The 20,448-nt window shown below is 45.8% G+C and overlaps 1 protein-coding gene across 1 annotated transcript in view; it reads left to right on the top strand.

Moving 5' to 3' along the window:
- The window catches only part of LOC109874341 (neural-cadherin), a 188,292-nt gene extending 171,032 nt beyond the window's left edge, over positions 1-17,260 (top strand). Inside the window, exons 28-33 of the mRNA XM_031809455.1 lie at positions 254-420; positions 4,240-4,504; positions 5,066-5,246; positions 6,237-6,481; positions 13,093-13,247; positions 14,374-17,260. Of these exons, the coding sequence (XP_031665315.1) occupies positions 254-420; positions 4,240-4,504; positions 5,066-5,246; positions 6,237-6,481; positions 13,093-13,247; positions 14,374-14,892 (1,532 nt within the window). The 3' untranslated portion in view covers positions 14,893-17,260. The remainder of the gene's footprint in view (positions 1-253; positions 421-4,239; positions 4,505-5,065; positions 5,247-6,236; positions 6,482-13,092; positions 13,248-14,373) is intronic.
- The last annotated feature ends 3,188 nt before the right edge of the window (positions 17,261-20,448 follow it).

A 20,448-nucleotide genomic window follows, 5' to 3' on the forward strand; every position in this document is an offset into this window, starting at 1 on the left:
TCTATGCGTGTGTCTGTGTGGTGTGGGAGGACTAATTGGAGGACTAATTGGAGGACTAATTCACTGGTGGTCAAATGGAAGATGAAATAAATGCGTGGGCACGTGTTTGATCTAAGTTTAAGGCGTGGGAGGGCCTGGGATGCAGTAGAGTATGTGTATCTCTTGAATTCACTCTGGATGCATGTCAGACTCCTGTGTACTGTGTTGATGGTGGGATGTCTAGCTAACACGTTGTCTTGTGTTTTGTTGGCAGAAGTTCCAGAGTATTCCTTTGATGGGCGGAGTCATGTTCATTACCAGTTGGCATCTCCTCTGCCAGCCCGGCGGACCCAGGCACAGGTTCTGGTCCGGACCCGCAAACATGGTAGTGCCATCCTCAGCCTACTGTCCAAGGAACAGACTGAATACCTGCGCTTAGAGGTGAGACTGAGCTTTCTGTGTGTGTGTCTCTCTCTATCTCTGTCTCTCTCTCTCTCTCTCTCTCTCTTGCTCTCTCTCGCTCTCTCTTTATACTGTATCTCTTTATATCTTCTCTTGACTCACCCATTTCTCTCTCTCTTTATATCTTCTCTTGACTCACCCATTTCTCTCTCTCTTTATATCTTCTCTTGACTCACCCATTTCTCTCTCTCTTTATATCTTCTCTTGACTCACCCGTTTGTCTTTAAATCTCTATTTCTCCCAAAAATGGGAGCTCATAATATGCTTTCATGTGCCCATAATATGTTTCTCGTCATCCCAACGGCGTGGATTGAGGTTAACCATAACATTAGTGTCATCCGTTGTGTGTACCGCTGTTTCTACAACATTTTCTCTCACCCCCCCAACCTTCTCCATCATCCACATATCTTCACTACAATGCCACGACGTGGGGAGTGGATTCATCACAGGAACATAAATGTCAGGCGTTTTCTGTGTGCAGCCAGTGTGAAATGCACCAATTTGGCAAACCTCCTCCGCTATGAACCCCTAACAGAAGTGCAACGTTATAGCTTTTAATCAGCCCTACATTTTCACGCGTTTCTCTTGGCTGAATGTATGCTCAGTGTGCGGAGGCTTTCAGAAGGAGCTTGAGATGCGCCTCACACTCCAAGGACTCCTTGTTCTTAGGGAAAATAGCTTTCGTTTTATTTTTGCACCTGCCTCACAGTGACGTGTTTAGATTGCCGATTGCAGCTTCATTTTTTTTCTTTTTTTTCTCTCGCTGCTCTCCTTTCTAAATCGTCACTGATTGAATGATCTGTATGCTATCAGACTGGCGTGAGGAAGGGGGCTGAGAGGTGCTGCTCCCTCTGGAGTGGCAGGCTAGAGATTTCGTTAGCGCAGCTCGCAGTGTGACTCGTGTGGGTGGAGCCTCACTTCCTTTTTCATTCCCTCCCTCTTTTTCTCATCCTCCGTCCTTGATGGAGGGATGGGAGCTCCTGGGGGTTTCTTGGGAGAGAGGCGTCTCTGATATGTAAGGGGACCCACTGCCACAGTGGGTACGCTAGCATTAACTTTCACTTCTAGCCCTGGTGATGGCACGGCAAGACAACAGGGGTGATAATTGCCATTCTAAAATTGTTAACACCAATAAAACAAAGTGGAGGAGAAGCCTTGAGCAAAAGCCCTCCTCTCAATTCATACTCCTTGTCTGGTAGCCTGAATATGGACTCAGGAGCTTATTGTACCGGTCACATGTCCTCTGCCCTCTCTCCCTATGCCTCGATGCCTTAGATTATGAGAGATGCACTGGATCCCACGTGTGTCCAAGATCAGAAATGTTTCTGATTGTCTGACAGCTATATGGCTTTCTCTCTCTCTCTCCCTCTCTGCCTACACACTGTGTGTGAATGGGTAGGTAGCATGGATCGATGTACTGTATAATGAGTGAGCTACTTCATTCAGCCAGCTGGGGGTTATATAGAACGCTTTTGAAAGTAATATAGAGGCTGCCGATCTGGAAGGACGTAGAGATAATATACTGTACACAGTGATAAGACAGAGTTGACATAAGCATTCACAGCCTAATGCAGATTGGGGACAGAGCAGCGCTCGCTGGGTGCAGTAGAGGGAATTGCCAGCCACCCCGAACCTCCGTTCCCACCTGAGAGAGAGAGAGAGAGAGAGAGCATGAAGCAGAGCACATTCCCATTCAGCTTTAATTGGGGGGGAACATGAGGTGCCTCGGCAGCACTCGCTTAGTCTGGTAAAAGCGCCATCCCACTGAGGTCTAAAGATAATTAATAGTTCATTAGGAAACCTTGAAATAAGCAATGGTTCATCAGGGAAACAACCTTGGAGCCATCTTAGTGGAGCTCACTGCTTATTCTCATGCATCTGAGCCAGCTGATGGGGTGGTGTATCAGGAGGTGAGCAGTTCACAGTTTTAGCCTTTTAGCTTGGGGGGGGGGAGTAAAGGTTGAGGTATACGTGAGAAACTCTGCCCCCATCTCCTCTCTTTCTGCTCGTCTCATACCTCTGTTTACGTCGACATCAGCGGTGGAGTAAAATGGAGTGTTTGCAAATTATGCCCGGTGGGAGCCTCGCAGGAAAAAATATTTTTTTTTTAAATGAAGGCTGCTTCTCACCATATCAATGGCCCGTAGACTACCACTCGCCTCATTTTGGATTTGCGTGCCTGGCTGCAAATAAACCGTTTAAACTCACTGAAAGTCAAGTGATTAGCATTCGAGCTAGGCTGAAATGGAATCATTTTCTTTTCAAGATTTGAGGAAAGAGAGAAGCTTGTTGCATAAAAGAAATGTCTGTTTCATTTCATTGGTATGTCCTGCTTTCTCATGAAAACTGTCAGGCTCCGTGGATCCTGGGTAATAAAGGTGAGCCTCAACAGAAGACAAGATAAAGTTGGTCTCGTCATGTTGTTTTGTTGAGCTAGGATTTACCAGTGAGATTGGGACTGAGATCAATGGAGCTTGTTGTTGTTGTGAAACAGAGTTGAGAGAGCGAGAGGAAGAGAACGAGGGAGATAAGAACAAAGATAGGAATAGGCCAAAGGACTGAGAGAGAGGTTGGTAGAGATATGGAGAGAGAGAGAGAGAGAGAGAGAGAGAGACGCACAGAGTTAGATGTAAATGCTAGAGAAAGGAAGTTCTTTGAAAATGTGAGCAGCCCAGAAAGTGATTGTATGTCATAGAGCCCAGATGACCCACCCTCTAGAGGAAAAGTTCAAGAGAGAGTTGCTGAATTAATGGAGGCGTATTGAATTCCCCAGGCCCTGATGTTTCCAATTACGGGGGAGCTATGTTTAATTCAGTTAGTGTGTGGCAGGGTCTTATCAGAGCCAGCCCTCAGTGATTATACTGTTTCCTCATGGTCCCAGAGTCACAGAATCCTCATCCTCCTGCCATTTTTCTTCCCTCTATCTCCGTCCTTTGTCTGCCCTCACATTCATGTCCTCTGCCTGTGTATCAGAAGAGCTACGCTGGTTTATTGAGTGGATTGTCCAACTGCCATTGGCTTTGTTTACTGCATCTTAACTCTCTTGGTTGTTGTGTATAGGGGTTTGTTGGGGTGGACTTAAGAGGGGTCTCTGGAATCTTCAATGATGAAAAGTATTGACTCTCCTGTGATTCTATGCCAGCAGTAGTCTGAAGTCAATAACCCCTCTACCCTCTCCTCTCCCCTTCTCCTTCAGATCTACTAGGACCTAGTGTCCTACTGCTATAACTCTCTCTCCTCTCCTCCAGATCTACCAGGACCTACTGTCCTACTGCTATAACTACCTCCTCTCCTCCAGATCTACCAGGGCCTACTGTCTGTCTTCTATAACTCTCTCCTCTCCTCCAGATCTACCAGGACCTACTGGCTGTCTTCTATAACTCTCTCCTCTCCTCCAGATCTACCAGGACCTACTGTCTGTCTTCTATAACTCTCTCCTCACCTCCAGATCTACCAGGACCTACTGGCTGTCTTCTATAACTCTCTCCTCTCCTCCAGATCTACCAGGACCTACTGTCTGTCTTCTATAACTCTCTCCTCACCTCCAGATCTACCAGGACCTACTGTCTGTTTTCTATAACTCTCTCCTCTCCTCCAGATCTACCAGGACCTACTGTCCTACTGCTATAACTCTCTCCTCTCCTCCAGATCTACCAGGACCTACTGTCTGTCTTCTATAACTCTCTCCTCTCCTCCAGATCTACCAGGACCTACTGTCCTACTGCTATAACTCTGTCCTCTCCTCCAGATCTACCAGGACCTACTGTCTGTTTTCTATAACTCTCTCCTCTCCTCCAGATCTACCAGGGCCTACTGGCTGTCTTCTATAACCTGGGAGACGGAGACTACAACCTGACACTACCCTCCTATCGCCTGGACAATGGTGAGTGGCACGAGGTCTACCTGGATCGACACGACAACGAGCTGACCCTGCGTCTGGATGGGGGCGGGGGCAGACGGGAGGCCAGCGCGGCTCCAGGCCGGAGCCGAGAGATCATCACCGACCCAACAGTGGTGATGCTGGGAAACGCCTTCCCCTCAGGCTCCAACAAGAGCTTCCAGGGTGAGAAGACTGCAGGGAATGGGGCATGATGGGAAAGGGCTAGGCTGGGCGTGCGAGGCAGACAGTTAGTGGCAGATGGAGAACAGAGCATTCTAAAGTGCAGCCAGAATTAGGGGCTTTATCAATTCATAATCCGCTTTTTAGTGAGATTACAAAGTATTGTATTGCTGATTATAAATGATTCATATGACTGGTGAATAAATCATTCACACAAATGCATCTTTAGAGTTAGGGGATGATGGTTGCCCTAGGGGAGGTTGGTATGAGATGGATAAAGTGTGAGGCGGCTATGAGAGTGTGCAGTGCAGTGCTCTGCAGTGCTGTGGATATGGCATGTGACATGCAGGGAGAGAGACAGTAGAATGTGCAAATACAAGGGTGGTCAGGCAGCTTTGCCTCAGGCAGAAACAGACCGTGTTCGTGTTTATTAAATGGACTTTAAAAGCCTTTTCCCTGAAAGACTAGTGTGTAAGCGCGTCAGACCATGGCAAAGAAAGTAAGTGGTGTGTGTGTGTGTGTGTGTGTGCTTGATTATCATTCTGTCCTCTCCTCTCGCTTAAGGTTGCATGCGGGACCTGAGGCTGAACGGTCGATACGTACCTCTGGATGGCCAGTCCAGAGACGGGGTCTCCGTGGTCAGCTCCCAGGGGCTCTCCGTGGGCTGCTCCTCCGACTCCTGCAAGAGGAACCAGTGTAGCCCCCCCTTCACCTGCGTTGACCTCTGGAGAGTCCATGAGTGCAGGTACGCACAATCGAACACAATTATCAAATCTCTCTCTCTATAGCTTATGCAAACACACCGAGGCCCTCTCGGTCTTCTTCAAGGACTACAGCCTCCGAAGCCAGTGGCTCATCCTCTCTTTAATCTTCGACAAACATCCCCTCATCCCCCATCAGTCAGAGGCACAGTGCAGGGGGCCTGGAAAAAAACTGGCCCTTTGATACACCTCAGTCCTGCGGGGCTGGCTGTAAACATGCCTGAGTCAAATGTTGACAGGCAGTGTGTGGGCAGCTATTTGACTCAGGCCCGCTGTTCTAGCTCTTCTCTCTGATCCTGGTAATGGTGGTGGTTTTAAGAGGCTGTCGAAAGACACAGGGATGTGTTGTTTTTCAACAGCCTGCAGGCTGCTCATCGTCACTGCTGCTCGTCAGCCGGGTTTAATGCTCTGTGTGAGTTCTGCAGGAGTCAGCCTGGTTTAATGCTCTGTGTGAGTTATGCAGGAGTCAGCCGGGTTTAATGCTCTGTGTGATTTCTGCAGGAGTCAGCCTGGTTTAATGCTCTGTGTGAGTTCTGCAGGAGTCAGCCGGGTTTAATGCTCTGTGTGAGTTCTGCAGGGGTCAGCCTGGTTTAATGCTCTGTGTGAGTTCTGCAGGAGTCAGCCTGGTTTAATGCTCTGTGTGAGTTCTCACACAGAGTCCAACTGGTTTCACATCATACATGTGTACGCCGATGTGTGTCTCTGTGTCTGGGCGTATCTGAATCACAGAGCAACCACACCGTAACATTTGTTTTCACAGAAGGAGAAGCAAGATGCAGGTATCATGGAAAAGAGTCCAAATCATGAGTAACTATTTAATTGAGAAACACTTCTTTTTGACCAACGCACTGTGTAATCCTCAGAACACAGCGGAAGACCAAAATAGAAGCAGGAAATCAGAAAGGAGAGATCTAACCTCTGTTTTATCTCTCTCTTTGTCTCGTCTCGCTCCTCCCTCCATCTTTTGTTTTTAGATGTCCCCCTGGCCACATGGTGAAGGTGAACGGTACTGGAAAGATCTGCGTCTACACCCTGTGTGCCAGTCGGCCGTGCCACCGGGGCACCTGCGTGGCACAGTCGCCCTCCAAGTTCACGTGCCACTGCCCCGAGGGCTACCGGGGGCGCCACTGCGAGGTGGCGCTGGCCATCTACCGAGACGACGTGGGCCTGAGCTTCAGCTCCCTGTTCGCCATTTGCATCTGCTTCATGGCTCTGCTAGGTAGCTATACCAACTACTGCCTGCTCTGGCTCTGGTGACTGACCGCCCCACCTGCCTGCCCGTCTGTCCGTCTGTCTGTCCGTCTGTCCGTCTGTCCGTCTGTCCGTCTGTCCGTCTGTCTGTCTGTCTGTCTGTCTGTCTGTCTGTCTGTCTGTCTGTCTGTCTGTCTGTCTGTCTGTCTGTCTGTCTGTCTGTCTGTCCGCCTGCCACCCCTCTGTCTGTCTGTCTGTCTGCCTGTCTGTGTCATCTCCATGGTAACACTGGACATCAAAGCCTTCCCTCTTTTGCTCTTCTCCCCATCCCGTTCAACCTCTTGTCACGACCATCTCCCCTATCGTTCTATCAGCTGAAGTAGAGCACTGTGCTGTAAGTCCATTGACAGGTCTAGTAGAAATTGCCTGAGTCATACAGTGACAGTGTGTGGGCAGCGTAATGGACCGTGCTATGGTAGCAAGGTCCAGCTTATACTATAGTTATAACAGGCAGTGCAAATGAGTCCCTTTTGACCTTTTGATCAATCTAGTGTTAGCCAGTCGTAGTCAGTCACTAGATCAGTTGTTAATGTGCTGGCTGTCTCCCGCTGTCCTCCCCTCTACCCTCATTGGACATTCAGCTTCAGCCGTCGCTCCAAACAGACCTAAAAAACGATTGCTAAGCTGGAAATGATCATTTCCCCTCTCGTACCTTTGCTTAATTTTAAAGGCAACATGACCTTGATCATCCACAGCCACTGTTGCTTTTTAAGTGTTCATTACTTGATTTGTAGGCGCACAATGTGCTGTTTACCCGAAGCCCAAAGAAAGTGAGATCAATGCACTAGGGCTTTGGATAGAATTTCAATTGGCCAAGCATTCCACGCACAGAAACGTAAGTATCAAGAGAGAGGTTTTCTTCCCAGCTGCATTCAATCCAGTTTGTTTGGAGTCAATCCAAGCAGTTCAATAACTGGGAGTGTAAAGGGCTCTGGGTCTCTTGACATTAAGCCGAACAAAAAGCATCTCATTCTGAGGCTTCCTTTTCTTAACGGCTAATAGGTTTATGGCATGACGCGAACGCTATACGCCTCCACCTCCTCACCCACTCCAATTCCTCCTCTCACCCACCTCTCTCCTCCGCTGGATGCTGAAGGAACCTCTCCCTTCTCTCACACGTTCTCAACTAGCTACTGTACAGCTGTGAGGAAATAGCAAGAGGCCTACTCCTCTTGTCCGAAAAGCAGGCCTCAGTAAAGCTTGCCAGAACTATACTGGAGCGGGAAAAATGTAACCTGTGAAAATTCCCCAATGTTCAGTTTTGCTGTCATAGACTAAAAGCTCAAATATTTTTGTTGGGAATAAGCTGTGCCTTTTGACTACAGTGTGTGGGCGTTTGTAGGAGGGTGGTGTTAGGCTCAGTTAAAGGGTCCAGCTTTTAGGTCTTGCTTGTTAGATCAATGATCAGTGTGTAGCCCTAAAGGACCAATTTAGGCCCGTAGAGCCACAGAGAAAATAGTAGGTGTAGTGCGCCGGGTGTGTGCTGTCAAGGTGCCTTATTGAGGGGCAGAGAGGACATCTCTCCAGATACTGTACCTCCTGATATTTGTGTCCCCCCCCCCCACAATTTGAATAGCCAATAATGCCTTGTTTTTTTGCGGAATTGCAGCCTCTCCTCTGGCTATGTTTGTTTGTATGTCTCAGTATGCCCCTTAACCTATGACTACAGGATGCTCTGGCTTTTACACCACTGTGCCAGAGGGCTCGTCATGGGCACGATCAACGATTACAGTATAATGACGTCATCTATTGTATGAGTAGGGTCGGTTTAGTCTGCAGATGTTTCAAGGTTGTCCAGTGACCTCAATGATAAGAGACAAATGCAAAAAGGCACAGGTATCCACAGTGTACAGAAGTAGGAATTTACAGAACGAACCCCCTACGTGGTGGAATGTACAGAATAAATCCCTGTTTGACTCCATAGTAGGGGTAGCTGATTGGGTAACATGCTGTGGTTGCCGGCCTAACCTCTCCATCCGTGAGAAGAGCCTAGCTACCCATGGAGCTGGACTGCTTGGGCCGCGTGGTGCCAGGCTCTGTTTTGGTGGTTGCGTATCCGTGGAAACACTCAGGGTTGCTGATGTGGAAGTGAATTGACGAGCAGTGTCTTACTGCTTCCTCTCCTCACGCCAGGGCTCCTTATAAAAACACAGTGAGTCAGAACTCTGAACTGAGAGGGAGAGATGGAGAGGCCTCACACACATCATCCTATTAATGGTGAATTTAACCAGATTGCACCTCAAATCACTATATTAGAAACACAATGTGCATGGCAATCCGCACAATACAATGCACTATCTGAAATAGAGAGATTGATGTACTTCTCAATTAATTTTATTGAATGAAATGGTATAGCAAGACACATCACCAACTGCTACCTGAATCACTTAGTGAGACATTTCTAAACGTTTGTTTGTGAGAGTGTATTTTACTCAGCGGCATCCCCAAATAGTTAAGTCAGTGCGAGGATCTTTTTTTTTTTTAGAGGACAGGGCTGAAATCAGTGAACCAACAAGTGTTCCTGTTTCTGCCACGGCCAAATAGCTCAAATGCTGTTGTGACGCAGTTGAATCTGCTTGTCACGTGTGTGCTCTCTCACCAGCCTGCTCGTTATGGGGCACACCTGTCACCTTCGTTACATCAGCGCATTATGACACTCACCTGGACTCCATCACCTCCTTGATTTACCTGCCCTATACATGTCACTCCCTTTGGTTCCTTCCCCAGGCGTTATTGTTTCTGTTCCAGTGTTAAGTCTGTGCGTTGTTTGTGTTTTTTGTTTTGATGTGGCATTTGTTTATTTGATTAAAACACTCACTCCCTGAACTTGCTTCCCGACTCTCAGCGCACATCGTTACACTGCTCTCCTCAAATGTCCCCATACTTGTCAAATTCCTACCTGTGTATGGTGTATAGAATCACATTCTTTTAATGAATATATAAATATTTTGGACGAACGTTAGAGTAGTGCGATACTATTTCATGTACTTTTGAATTGACTGAGTTACAAGCATCCTTTTGTCACTATGTAAAGCTCTGTGCCATAAGATATTTGAATCGCATTTATAATAAAACACTATTCTCAAAACCCGTTTGTCTTCATCATTTGTTTTCCATACTCATATCCTCGTCTTTCTCTATCATTCCCATTGTTCTGGTTCAACCTTTGTTCTGAAGGTTTCTTTGTCTTTAATCAGTAATACTTATGTTGTCTTCTTCCTACTTTGCTACTGAAACTGCTTGTTGATTGATGTCTGCATAATCTATATTGTTTGTCCAATAATTCACAGTAAACCTGTTATTGACTAATTGTGAAAATTATTGATCTCTAGCAAGATACAACATCAATTATCCATCATTAAGCTATAGAGATACAGAGAGAATGTTTCTAACTACACTGGTACAGAGTGTTGTCTACCAGCTGTGTGTGTGTAACAACAGGTTCTAAGAGACTGTAAATCTGGCAAGTGAGGCGACACACTGAAAACTCATGGTTGAAAGGAATGGAACAGCTTGGTTCTCCACTATTTCAAGGTGTTGACTGATATTCTGGATAACTGACGCACACACACACACACACACACACACACACACACACACACACACACACACACACACACACACACACACACACACACACACACACACACACACATATACACATACATATACACACACACACACACACACAGAGAGAGAGAGACAGGGAAGTCAGTCGGACTTCCCTGTGTGTGTGTATGTATTCGTGTGTGCAGTGTAGGCTCGGCCTAATCCTTTCAGTCCTGCACTCGGTTCCAGATTAGTTTAGCTTTTCATCCTAAATTCTGAGTCTGTTGTGAGGTGGGATTGAAAAAGTAGTCTCAGTCAGAGAGAGAGGAATACAAATATACCTCTTTTATGTCTCCTCTTTATTGTCCTTCCTGTATCCGGATTAGTTTCCACGGTGACAGGCATAAATGCCACAGCTGTTATACGGTGATGTTGGCTGGAGCCTTTTAAATGTGTCTCTGGACTGTGTGTCTCTTAGAAAAAAGTGTATTTGGCTGTCCCCACAGGAAAACCCTTTGAAGAACCCTTTTGGTTCAAGGTAGAACCCTCCTGGCTTCCATGTAGAACCGTTTCCACAGAGAGTTCTACATGGAGCCCAAAAGGGCTGTACTTGGAACCAAAAAGGGTTCTATCTGGAACCCAAAAGGGTTATCCTATGGAGTCTACACTCTGGGTTTGGAGCCTCAGCTGGCTCTTTGTTAGGGATGGAATGAGGGTTATATGACAAACCATTTAGCCAGTGAATGATAACCTGGAACCAATAGAGGTATGAGATGAGCAAAAAGTGGAGCAGAGAGAGAGAGAGTCAATGAGAGAGGACAGAAATACAGTGAGAGAGAATGACAGAGAAAGGAGGGATGGCAGGGAGGGAGAGGTACACAGACACCGAAAGACAGCGAAAGGGATTAGAGGTACAAGGGATTGAACGAGAGAAAGGAAGAGAGAAATGGAAAGACACACACTGAGTAATAGATTGAGGAGTGGAGGGAGCGAGAGCAGGCTTTGCTAGGCTCGCTGCAGTAAACAGCATTATAGTTTGATGGCCTTGAGCCTGCTCATTATTGACTAGGATTGATTTATTTAGAGATTCTCATCTCGCCATGCTCTCACTACGGGGATGCTCTCACTATGATGTAACAGGGGAGAGAGGGAAAGCAGGCTTTTCTTCCTCTATCCACATTTATATGGGTCTGAGATGAGAAAAGTCTACGCTATATACTGTTCTCATGCATAAAGAATCTAGCTATCATTACACAATATGGATTTGTGCTGAAATCAGAAATATAACTGTTTCAGTATTTTGCCATAGGGTATGCAAAACAGTATGCTTTGCTCTTGGTTGAATTATACACTTGTCTTATAATTAGGTATTTCATGACTAGTAAATTACAACCTTTTTCCACTCAAAAAGACCCCAAGTGGTGCAGAAAAACAAACAAACATTCTTCAGTGATATAACTTTTTATTTTTATTTTTTACTCCAAATGAATGCATCTCAGGACACAACATGATGCACATGCCAGTGTCTATATTACATTTTCATGAGTGTGGTAGACAGAATAAATCATTTTTTTGGTGATATTCCATAGCCTGGTATAGACTGTGGTGTGTGTTAGATGCATGTTGTCTATCTTAGGGGTTATGGACAAGCTTGTGTGAGGTCGCTAGTTGGGTGATGCAATCGATAGTACAGGCTTTGTTAGGGTTCTGATACGAGAGGAGAAGAGAGGAGAGGAGGAGAAGAGATGAGAGGGGAAAAAATGGCTCGGAGGCAGACTGCAGCTAGCCCGCCACTCAGACCTCCTCTGCTTGGTAATCAGAGCAACAGTTCAGCTCCCGCAGAGAACAGGCACACATCTCTCAATCGGAGAGGGCCTTTGAAGACACACAACCCAATAGGGAAGTCTCTATGAGCTCTGACCTGAACCTAACTTCAGAGTAACCTTTTTTCTTAATCACACAACACTCTCAATCCAAGTGATGACAGACAGTCATACACAAACACTGTGTTTTGGAGTTAGAGACGGCGGCCTTCAGAACACACAATTAGAACAGCATCGCGTGTCAATCTCGGAGACTTTCTTTAACACCTCACTCTCACCTAGATGAGCATTTCTCGTCTTAAGACAATTGCAACATTTCAGTAATGTTGCAATAGATAGAGAAACAGACAGACATGGGATTGCATATTCTCGTGCAATAGACCCAGCGCTACAACGCCCTCTAAAAAGCGACTTGTTTTCTTGTGACACGTGTGCGAGGAGGGTGAACATTGTCTTCGTAAATTGATATATAAAAGAAATTGCCGGTGTTGCAGCTTGTTTCTGGTTGGGTACACCGGTACCTAACTTCTGACGAGTGAGAGTTCACTCAGAGATTGCCCTGATAATTGGGAGATTTAAATTCAATCAGTCTCAGCCTGTCACCCTGGTCCCCTTGCTAAGTGACACCTTATCAAACTACTGCTAGGTGAGCACGCAACAATCAACAGATAGAACCAAAAACAAATAAGGGCAATTGAGAGAGAGAGAGGGATATCAAAAAGGAATTTGAACAAATTGAAATGACAGACAGACAGAGAGAGGGAGAGAGAGAGAGAGAGAGAGAGGGAGAGATGCAGGAGGGGAGGAAGAAATCTGAGGATTGATCAAAGCAGAGAAGTTGAGTCAGATAAGGTGTGATGGAAGGGGGAGGGAGGGGTACATGATAGAGAGATTTATGGAGAAGTACTGTATGGGTACATAATATACTCTAAAGGTCACAGCAGTCTATAGGGGAGGATTGATTTTGAGAGTACCACTTGCCACTCTGCAAAGAGAGCCCTTATTTGCTAGCCGTCATAGCAGTCCGTCAGCAGTCTGCCTGTCAGGCCTCTCAGCACCAGCCATCATGCTGATAATGCAATGTCAAATCAACGCAGTGGAAACAGTTCACGCAGTCACTTCTAATCAAACTGAACCAGGAACTTTCTCTCTCTCTCTCTGTGTGCGTCTGTCTCTTCCTCCTTCTGTGCTCTCCGGTGCCCCCTAGTGCTGCTGCTGGGCATCTTCCTGTACACCCGCTGGCGCAGTTACAAGGGCCTAAAGGAGGGCGTTTACCACGTGTCAGCTCACCATGACGGCTGGGAGGACATCAGAGAGAACGTGCTCAACTACGATGAGGAAGGAGGAGGAGAGGAGGACCAGGTAAGAGCTAACACATCTATGTCTCCTACACACAATGGGATAATGTGCCTTTTGGTTCCTTGTCACAAACAGTTTCAATGAAGACAGACTGAATCTGTGAAGTGAAATAATTCCGTTTGGATTACAGGCAAGGCATTATGGGTAGTACACTTGCTCAAGCACGCTCCTCTTCCCCACCATGCCATTGTAACACCTTCTCCTTCTGGTTCACCTCCTACTCCAACTAGAAAGCAACCAGTGGAGTGTTTGTATGTTCACAATCTCCTTACACACAATTAGACATAATGTGATTATCAGATGCTTGGTGATGCCGCAATACTTTAGGTCCTCTGGTGGATCTGTAGACGTGAACGCTGCAGCAGCACACAGGCTTTGCACACTTTTCTCATCAGGTAATCCATTACAGAGCACACCCACGCGTGTGTCATTTACTCCTCCACTTTCCTCCATCCTCCTTTTCTCCAGGGCCCGGGCTTCCATCTCTCCAGAGTGAAGCACTGCCGTGGTAAAGAGGGTGAATCAGTCTCGCCGGAATCAAATGAGCGTTGAAGTGATTGTGTGTTATATAAAAAAAAAAATGGATGTTCTCCAGCCCTCGTCCAATATTTCCCTGTGCTCTGTTGAAGTGAAAACACTCCCCTCGCCCCCTTCTCGTTCTCTCAGATGACTTGGTGTATTCGGCTAATACGATCTGTCACCTCTCCACTAGCAGAGAATGAATCTGGATTTTGCTCTCTAAGGGAGGAAACGAAGACAGATTGTAAACGTAGACAGGTAGAGCATACGGGGAAAAGGGGATACCGCCGAGGAAGCTCTGCTATACTCTTTTTTCCCTCCTCCTCACTCTCACCATCCTGCTCTATGATGTTTTACTTCTGTTTGAGTCCCAGGAAGAGTAGCTGCTGCCTTGGCAACAGCTAATGGGGATCCTAATAACATTCGGAAATACTCTCTATTGCTCCATCTGTCCATTTGTTCCTCCTTTCCATTCTATTTTGACATTCCATCCTCTCTCCTTCTGTATGTGTGTGTGTGTGTGTGCGTGTGCGTGCGCGTGTGTGTGCGCGCGTGTGTGTGTGTGTGCGCATGTGTGTGTGTGCGCGTGTGTGTGTCTGTGTGTGTGTAGAATGCCTATGATATGGCCGAGCTACAGAAGTCTCTCCAGCCCAGTCCGGCCCAGTCTGTCCAGTACAGCCGCTCCAGGGCCATCCACCAACATCACCACACCCAGCACCAACATCCCCAGCCCCAGGACACTCTTAGCAGGTTGGGCGCCAACACCGCCCTCTCCTCCTTTACCACCACCCTGCGGAGGGACGTGCCGCCCACCAGGACCCCCGCCCAGGGCCAGAGCAGGCCCCTCCTGCTGGCCAGAAAGAGCCTGTCCTTCTCCAGCCAGGACCTGGCCCGCTACCTGTGTGAGATCATCCGGGATGCTGACCAGGCTCCAGAGACGGCCCCCTTCGACTCCCTGCAGGTGTTCTCCACGGAGGGGGGAGGCTCGCTGGCCGGGTCCCTCAGCTCCTTCAGCTCAGCCGGGCTGGAGGAGGACACGGCAAGGGGCCAAGACTCCCTGAAGGATTGGGGCCCACGTTTTGAGAAACTCAAAGCCCTCTACGAGAAGACCGAGGCCAGTGACCTCTGAACGCTGAGGGAGACCGACCAAGCTACTGTATTGCAGAGACCACCAAACAGCAGGAAACTACAGAGCTACAGGAAACTAATTGGAAGCATAGGAGGAGAGAGAGAAGTTCGGGAAGGAGAGAGAGACTGCTGGAGAGCTTGGCCTCACTCCTCTCTGAGAGTGACTTATTCTCCACAGGGTTTTTCCCTCTAAACGGGCCTAGAGCGAGGCTGAGGCTGGGACTGACGTTAAACCTAACCGGGCCTATAGCTGAGACTCACGGTTCACTGGATAATGGGAGCTGCCAAATCAATGACACGGACAGATTTAATTATGGCACTTACCGAGCATGGCACACACACCTATTGTAGTGACTTGCGGTTGACAATGATTCGGGTGAAAATGTTATTATATTTGTCAGTGAAATGAATTGCGAGGATTGCCTGGCACCTCTTGGACCTTGATATACCGTATTCCGTTCTCTATGTCTGTGATACATCAGTGTTTTAAAAACTGCTTAGACATTTGATACAGGAAGATTTTTTTTCTGTGGCCTTCCAGTGGGCTCTCTTTCTAAAAAGAAAATCACTTTGCTGGGTGTGCAGTCAACAGTTACAGTTGTGCTCGTGAGTCATATCCTAAACTTCTCCTTACTTGATTTGGTTTTCTATTCACTTCACTCTCCCCTCTATTCATTTATATTCACCGGAGGGAGAGAGCTCAGAAATCAAGCCGGAGAGAAGAAAAGGAAAGGACAGAGGAGCTGAGGAAAGGGCCTTTTCTGTTTCTAACTTTCTTTCTCAGGAATACCAAACATTCTGAACACCACCATTGCAGCGGAGGACCATGATATGAATACAAAATGACTAATTCGTCGTGAATGGCGGTCCAAGGTGAAAGAAAGTGCAGAGAGGGTGGCACCCCGAAGCCTCCTATAGAATGGACAGTGGACACCCTCTGACCTTCGCTGTTGTTGCCATGGTGCTGTGGAGGCAAGACAGAGCTCACTGTATTCACTGATATTTGTCTGAAAGGGAGTGTTTACCAGTTGTGTTTAAGAGGTGGCGGGAGCTTTCACTGTAAACAGTATGAGCCCAGCAGTTTGAGTGTTGGAAAGGGAATGATCCAGCTACATGGGTAGTCACACTAAGGATCTCACCAAGGGGGGTTCAGCTATTTATCTTCCCCAAAGCTGGAGGATGATGCACTTACCCCCACAAACCGTTCCCCCCTATCATATAAACCAGGACCAATCTGCCCACACTAAAAAACCCTTCAGAAGTCAGCGTTCACTGCATTTGTGTTGTTCACCTCTGCTTTGAGAGAGGAGTGCAGCGTGGAGGTGAAATTAGCCGTATAATGCAGAAGGGAGGAAGAGTGGAAAGGAGGGAGAGTTTGTGCTCGTTCAAAGCACCTCCGGGACTCGGAGTTAAATGTGCTTGTGTGAGGAGCTGTGAAGCTCCATGGGGAGTAGAGAAGGGGACGGGAAAGGGTTTTGGAAATGGTTTGTTGCACAGCAAATGGAATAAATAAAAAAGAAACGTAACCTCCCTCTGCGATAGACTAAACGCCAACGTTGTATTTCATGTATTTCGAGGTGGCGTCAGCACACCCTTCTCATTATTTTTGATTTAGTTTCCATTTTTCCACTGCAGAGATGCTGCATGTTGAGCGTGACAGCACAACAGTAAAGGGTAGGAGTGTGTTAAAACACATCAGAACACTAATCCTAATGGGAGTTGATGGCGGCGCTGTCATGCTGTAAACCAAAGGATCATGGGAGTTTTAAAAGTCGATTGAGAAGTCGACATTTCTGATTACGGATTTCAAACGTGCCAATTTTCTGAAGACAGCCACAACGTGAGTTTAAAACAGGATGGGGAGATGAGGGTATGGAACACTGCCGCAATGCAATGCTTTTTTATAGACAACAAAAGCTCCTCAAGGGATGGAGTTCTGATTCATCTTCCGAGCACGGTTGGCCAGGAACCTGGCTTATAGAGGAGCTAGTAAAAATAATAATGATTAAAATGTGAAGATTGTGTTTGGGATTCACAGGATTTCTCTCTGGGTTGGGGAGAGAGAGATTCTACTTCAATTTGTATCATAAATGGCTTCAACATTGTCTAATGGATACAGACATATTGTGGAATTTTATGTTTTTACCTCATTTGTATATAGAGAGATAAATTAAGTAATTGCTTTTTTAAATGTGTCAATGGAAGAACGATGGATCACGTACTGCTTCTTTAAGAAAAAAAGTGAACTTATCTTTTTAATCATTATCATGACCAGCTTTGAATATAGATATCTTGGTGTTTTGTATTTGCATCAATCTTTTTTCTCAATAAAGATTCATTTATTTGAATCAGTGATTTTCCTGATTGTTTGCATACAGCATGATGTGAGTTTATGGCAGGGTTCCCCAACTGTCGGCCCGAATTTGGCCCGCGTGTGGTTTTATTTTTGCGGCCCAAGTTATCTCAGCAAAATTTTTTTAGATGTTGTTGAAATTTCATTGTTTGACATATAAAAAAAGTAACAAAAACACCAGGAAATCGGCTCCAAATTATTTGAATGAACTATTCCCACACATGATATAGTCTGTGATCGTATACAAATGTAAGCAAGGTTTAAAATATAAGCAAGGTTTAAAATATATCTGTTTGGGCTTCTTGCAGTTAAATTTGTCATTATGTTCCATACCTCCGACCATCCACTCAAGAAAAGGATTGTTATTATGAATTTATTTTCATCGGCCTGCGGCAGAATCTAGTTGATGATCCCGGATTTATGGTACACAGGACAAGAAAATAAAGTGAAAGCCTCAAGCAAGTTCTTGTTTTTGGACTTGGTATCTCCATCATTACATTTATTCTCTTGCAATTAATTTTTTGGTGTGAACATCAAAAGAATGGAAAAATGACAGCAGAATACCAAATGTGAAGAGAATTCTTTTTTTTAATACAAAGCAACAGAGGAAACAAAGTCCCTTTCGATAAGAACATGGAACACTGATCAATGGTAAACTGCATTCACAAGGAAGATGAAACAACATAAAACATGATATGCCACACCAACTAGTGCAATTTCTCCACAGGCACGTCAAACAGGACCAACCCATTTACTGGGCGAACAGACAGACACAGAACAATAGGAGAGGAAATATCACAAGCACCAGAATAGCAGAGGGGCGTCTTCTAGATTAAACACAGTGTTAAGTAATGAAGAACACTGGCCCATAGAAAATTGTCATCATGACTTGGAATGCTTTTCAGATGGTACAAAATCTGATGCGGTCGACAGAATATTGGAAACATTCATGTAAACAATCTGCATTCAATCCCCAAAATGATGCCTATTTGATATGTAACCCCCCCCCCCCCCCCTGTAAGATTTTCCTCTGTAAAGTTTCAAGTTTTGACAAAGCTTAAATCATGCAAAATACAACTATGAAAATGACATGTGTACAATTTTGAATTTCATTTCTCAGCACTGCAAGCAACTGTTAGGTTCAATAACACTAGACACATTTTACATCAACACAGAGATTAAATAGACGATGTTGAAGGCACTTTCATTCTCGAGTTGTTAAATCTTTAAACAACAACATGATGCAGTCTATATTGCCAATATGCAATAAAATAACACACATTAACCATTTACAGTATTGAATCATTTGACATTACCCTGTTAAGTCTGAATTGGTTTACATCAGGATTTAGACTACAGTGCCTATAATAAGTATTCACCCCCCTTGGATTTCTTCAAATGTTATTGTGTTACAAAGCGGGATTCAAATGGATTTAATTTTTGTCTACACAAAATAAAGTGTAATAATATATATATATATTTTTTAGATGAATGGAAAATAAAACATGAATTGATCTTGATTAGATAAGTATTCACCCTCCTGGGTCAATACATGTTTGAAACACCTTTGGCAGCAATTAGTCTTCTTGGGGTAAGTCTCTAAGAGCATTGCACACCTGGATTGAGCACACCTGGATTGAGCACACCTGGATTGAGCACACCTGGATTTTTGTCCTCTATTCTTTTCTAAATTCATTAAGCTCTGTCAAGGTGTTGGGGGATCACGGCGAGACAGCCATTTTCAAGTATTGCCATAGATTTTCAAGCAGATTTAAGCCAAAACTAACTTGGCCACTCAAGAACAGTTACTGTCTTCTTGGTAAACAACTCCAGTGTAGATTTGGCCTTGCGTTGTACAGTCGTGGCCAAAAGTTTTGAGAATGAGACATTCATTTTCACAAAGTCTGCTGCCTCAGTTTGTATGATGGCAATTTGCATATACTCCAGAATGTTATGAAGAGTGATCAGATGAATTGAAATTAATTACAAAGTCCCTCTTTGCCATGCAAATGAACTGAACCCCCCCCAAAAAAAACATTTCCACTGCATTTCATCCCTGCCACAAAAGGACCAGCTGACATCATGTCAGTGATTCTCTCGTTAACACAGGTGTGAGTGTTGATGAGGACAAGGCTGGAGATTACTCTGCCATGCTGATTGAGTTCGAATAACAGACTGGAAGCTTCAAAAGGAGGGTGGTGCTTGGAATCATTGCTTTTCCTCTGTCAACTGTGGTCACCTGCAAGGAAACACGTGCCGTCATCATTGCCTTGCACAAAAAGGGCTTCACAGGCAAGGATATTGCTGCCAGTAAGATTGCACCTAAATCAACCATTTATCAGATCACCATCAAGAACTTCAAGGAGAGCGGTTCAATTGTTGTGAAGAAGGCTTCAGGGCACCCAAGAAAGTCCAGCAAGCGCCAGGACCGTCTCCTAAAGTTGATTCAGCTGCGGGATAGGGGCACCACCAGTACAGAGCTTGCTCAGGAATGGCAGCAGGCAGGTGTGAGTGCTTCTGCACGCACAGTGAGGCGAAGACTTTTGGAAGATGGCCTGGTGTCAAAAAGGGCAGCGAAGAAGCCACTTCTCTCCAGGAACAACATCAGGGACAGACTGATTTTCAGCAAAAGGTACAGGGATTGGACTGCTGAGGACTGGGGTAAAGTCATTTTCTCTGATGAATCCCCTTTCTGATTGTTTGGGGCATCTGGAAAAAAACTTGTCCGGAGAAGACAAGGTGAGCGCTACCATCCGTCCTGTGTCATGCCAACAGTAAAGCATCCTGAGTGGGGTTGCTTCTCAGCCAAGGTAGTGGGTTCACTCACAATTTTGCCTCAGAACACAGCCATGAATAAAGAATGGTACCAACACATCCTCCGAGAGCAACTTCTCCCAACCATCCAGGAACAGTTTGGTGACGAACAATGATTTTCCAGCATGATGGAGCACCTTGCTATAAGGCAAAAGTGATAACTAAGTGGCTCGGGGAACAAAACATTGATATTTTGGGTCCATGGCCAGGAAACTCCCCAGACCTTAATTACATTGAAAACTTGTGGTCAATCCTCAAGAGGCGGGTGGACAAATAAAACCCCACAAATTCCAAGCATTGATTATGCATGAATGGGCTGCCATCAGTCAGGATGTGGCCCAGAAGTTAATTGATAGCATGCCAGGGCGGATTTCAGAGGTCTTGAAAAAG

Source organism: Oncorhynchus kisutch, linkage group LG3 (assembly GCF_002021735.2).
Source record: "Oncorhynchus kisutch isolate 150728-3 linkage group LG3, Okis_V2, whole genome shotgun sequence".
Taxonomy (NCBI): domain Eukaryota; kingdom Metazoa; phylum Chordata; class Actinopteri; order Salmoniformes; family Salmonidae; genus Oncorhynchus; species Oncorhynchus kisutch.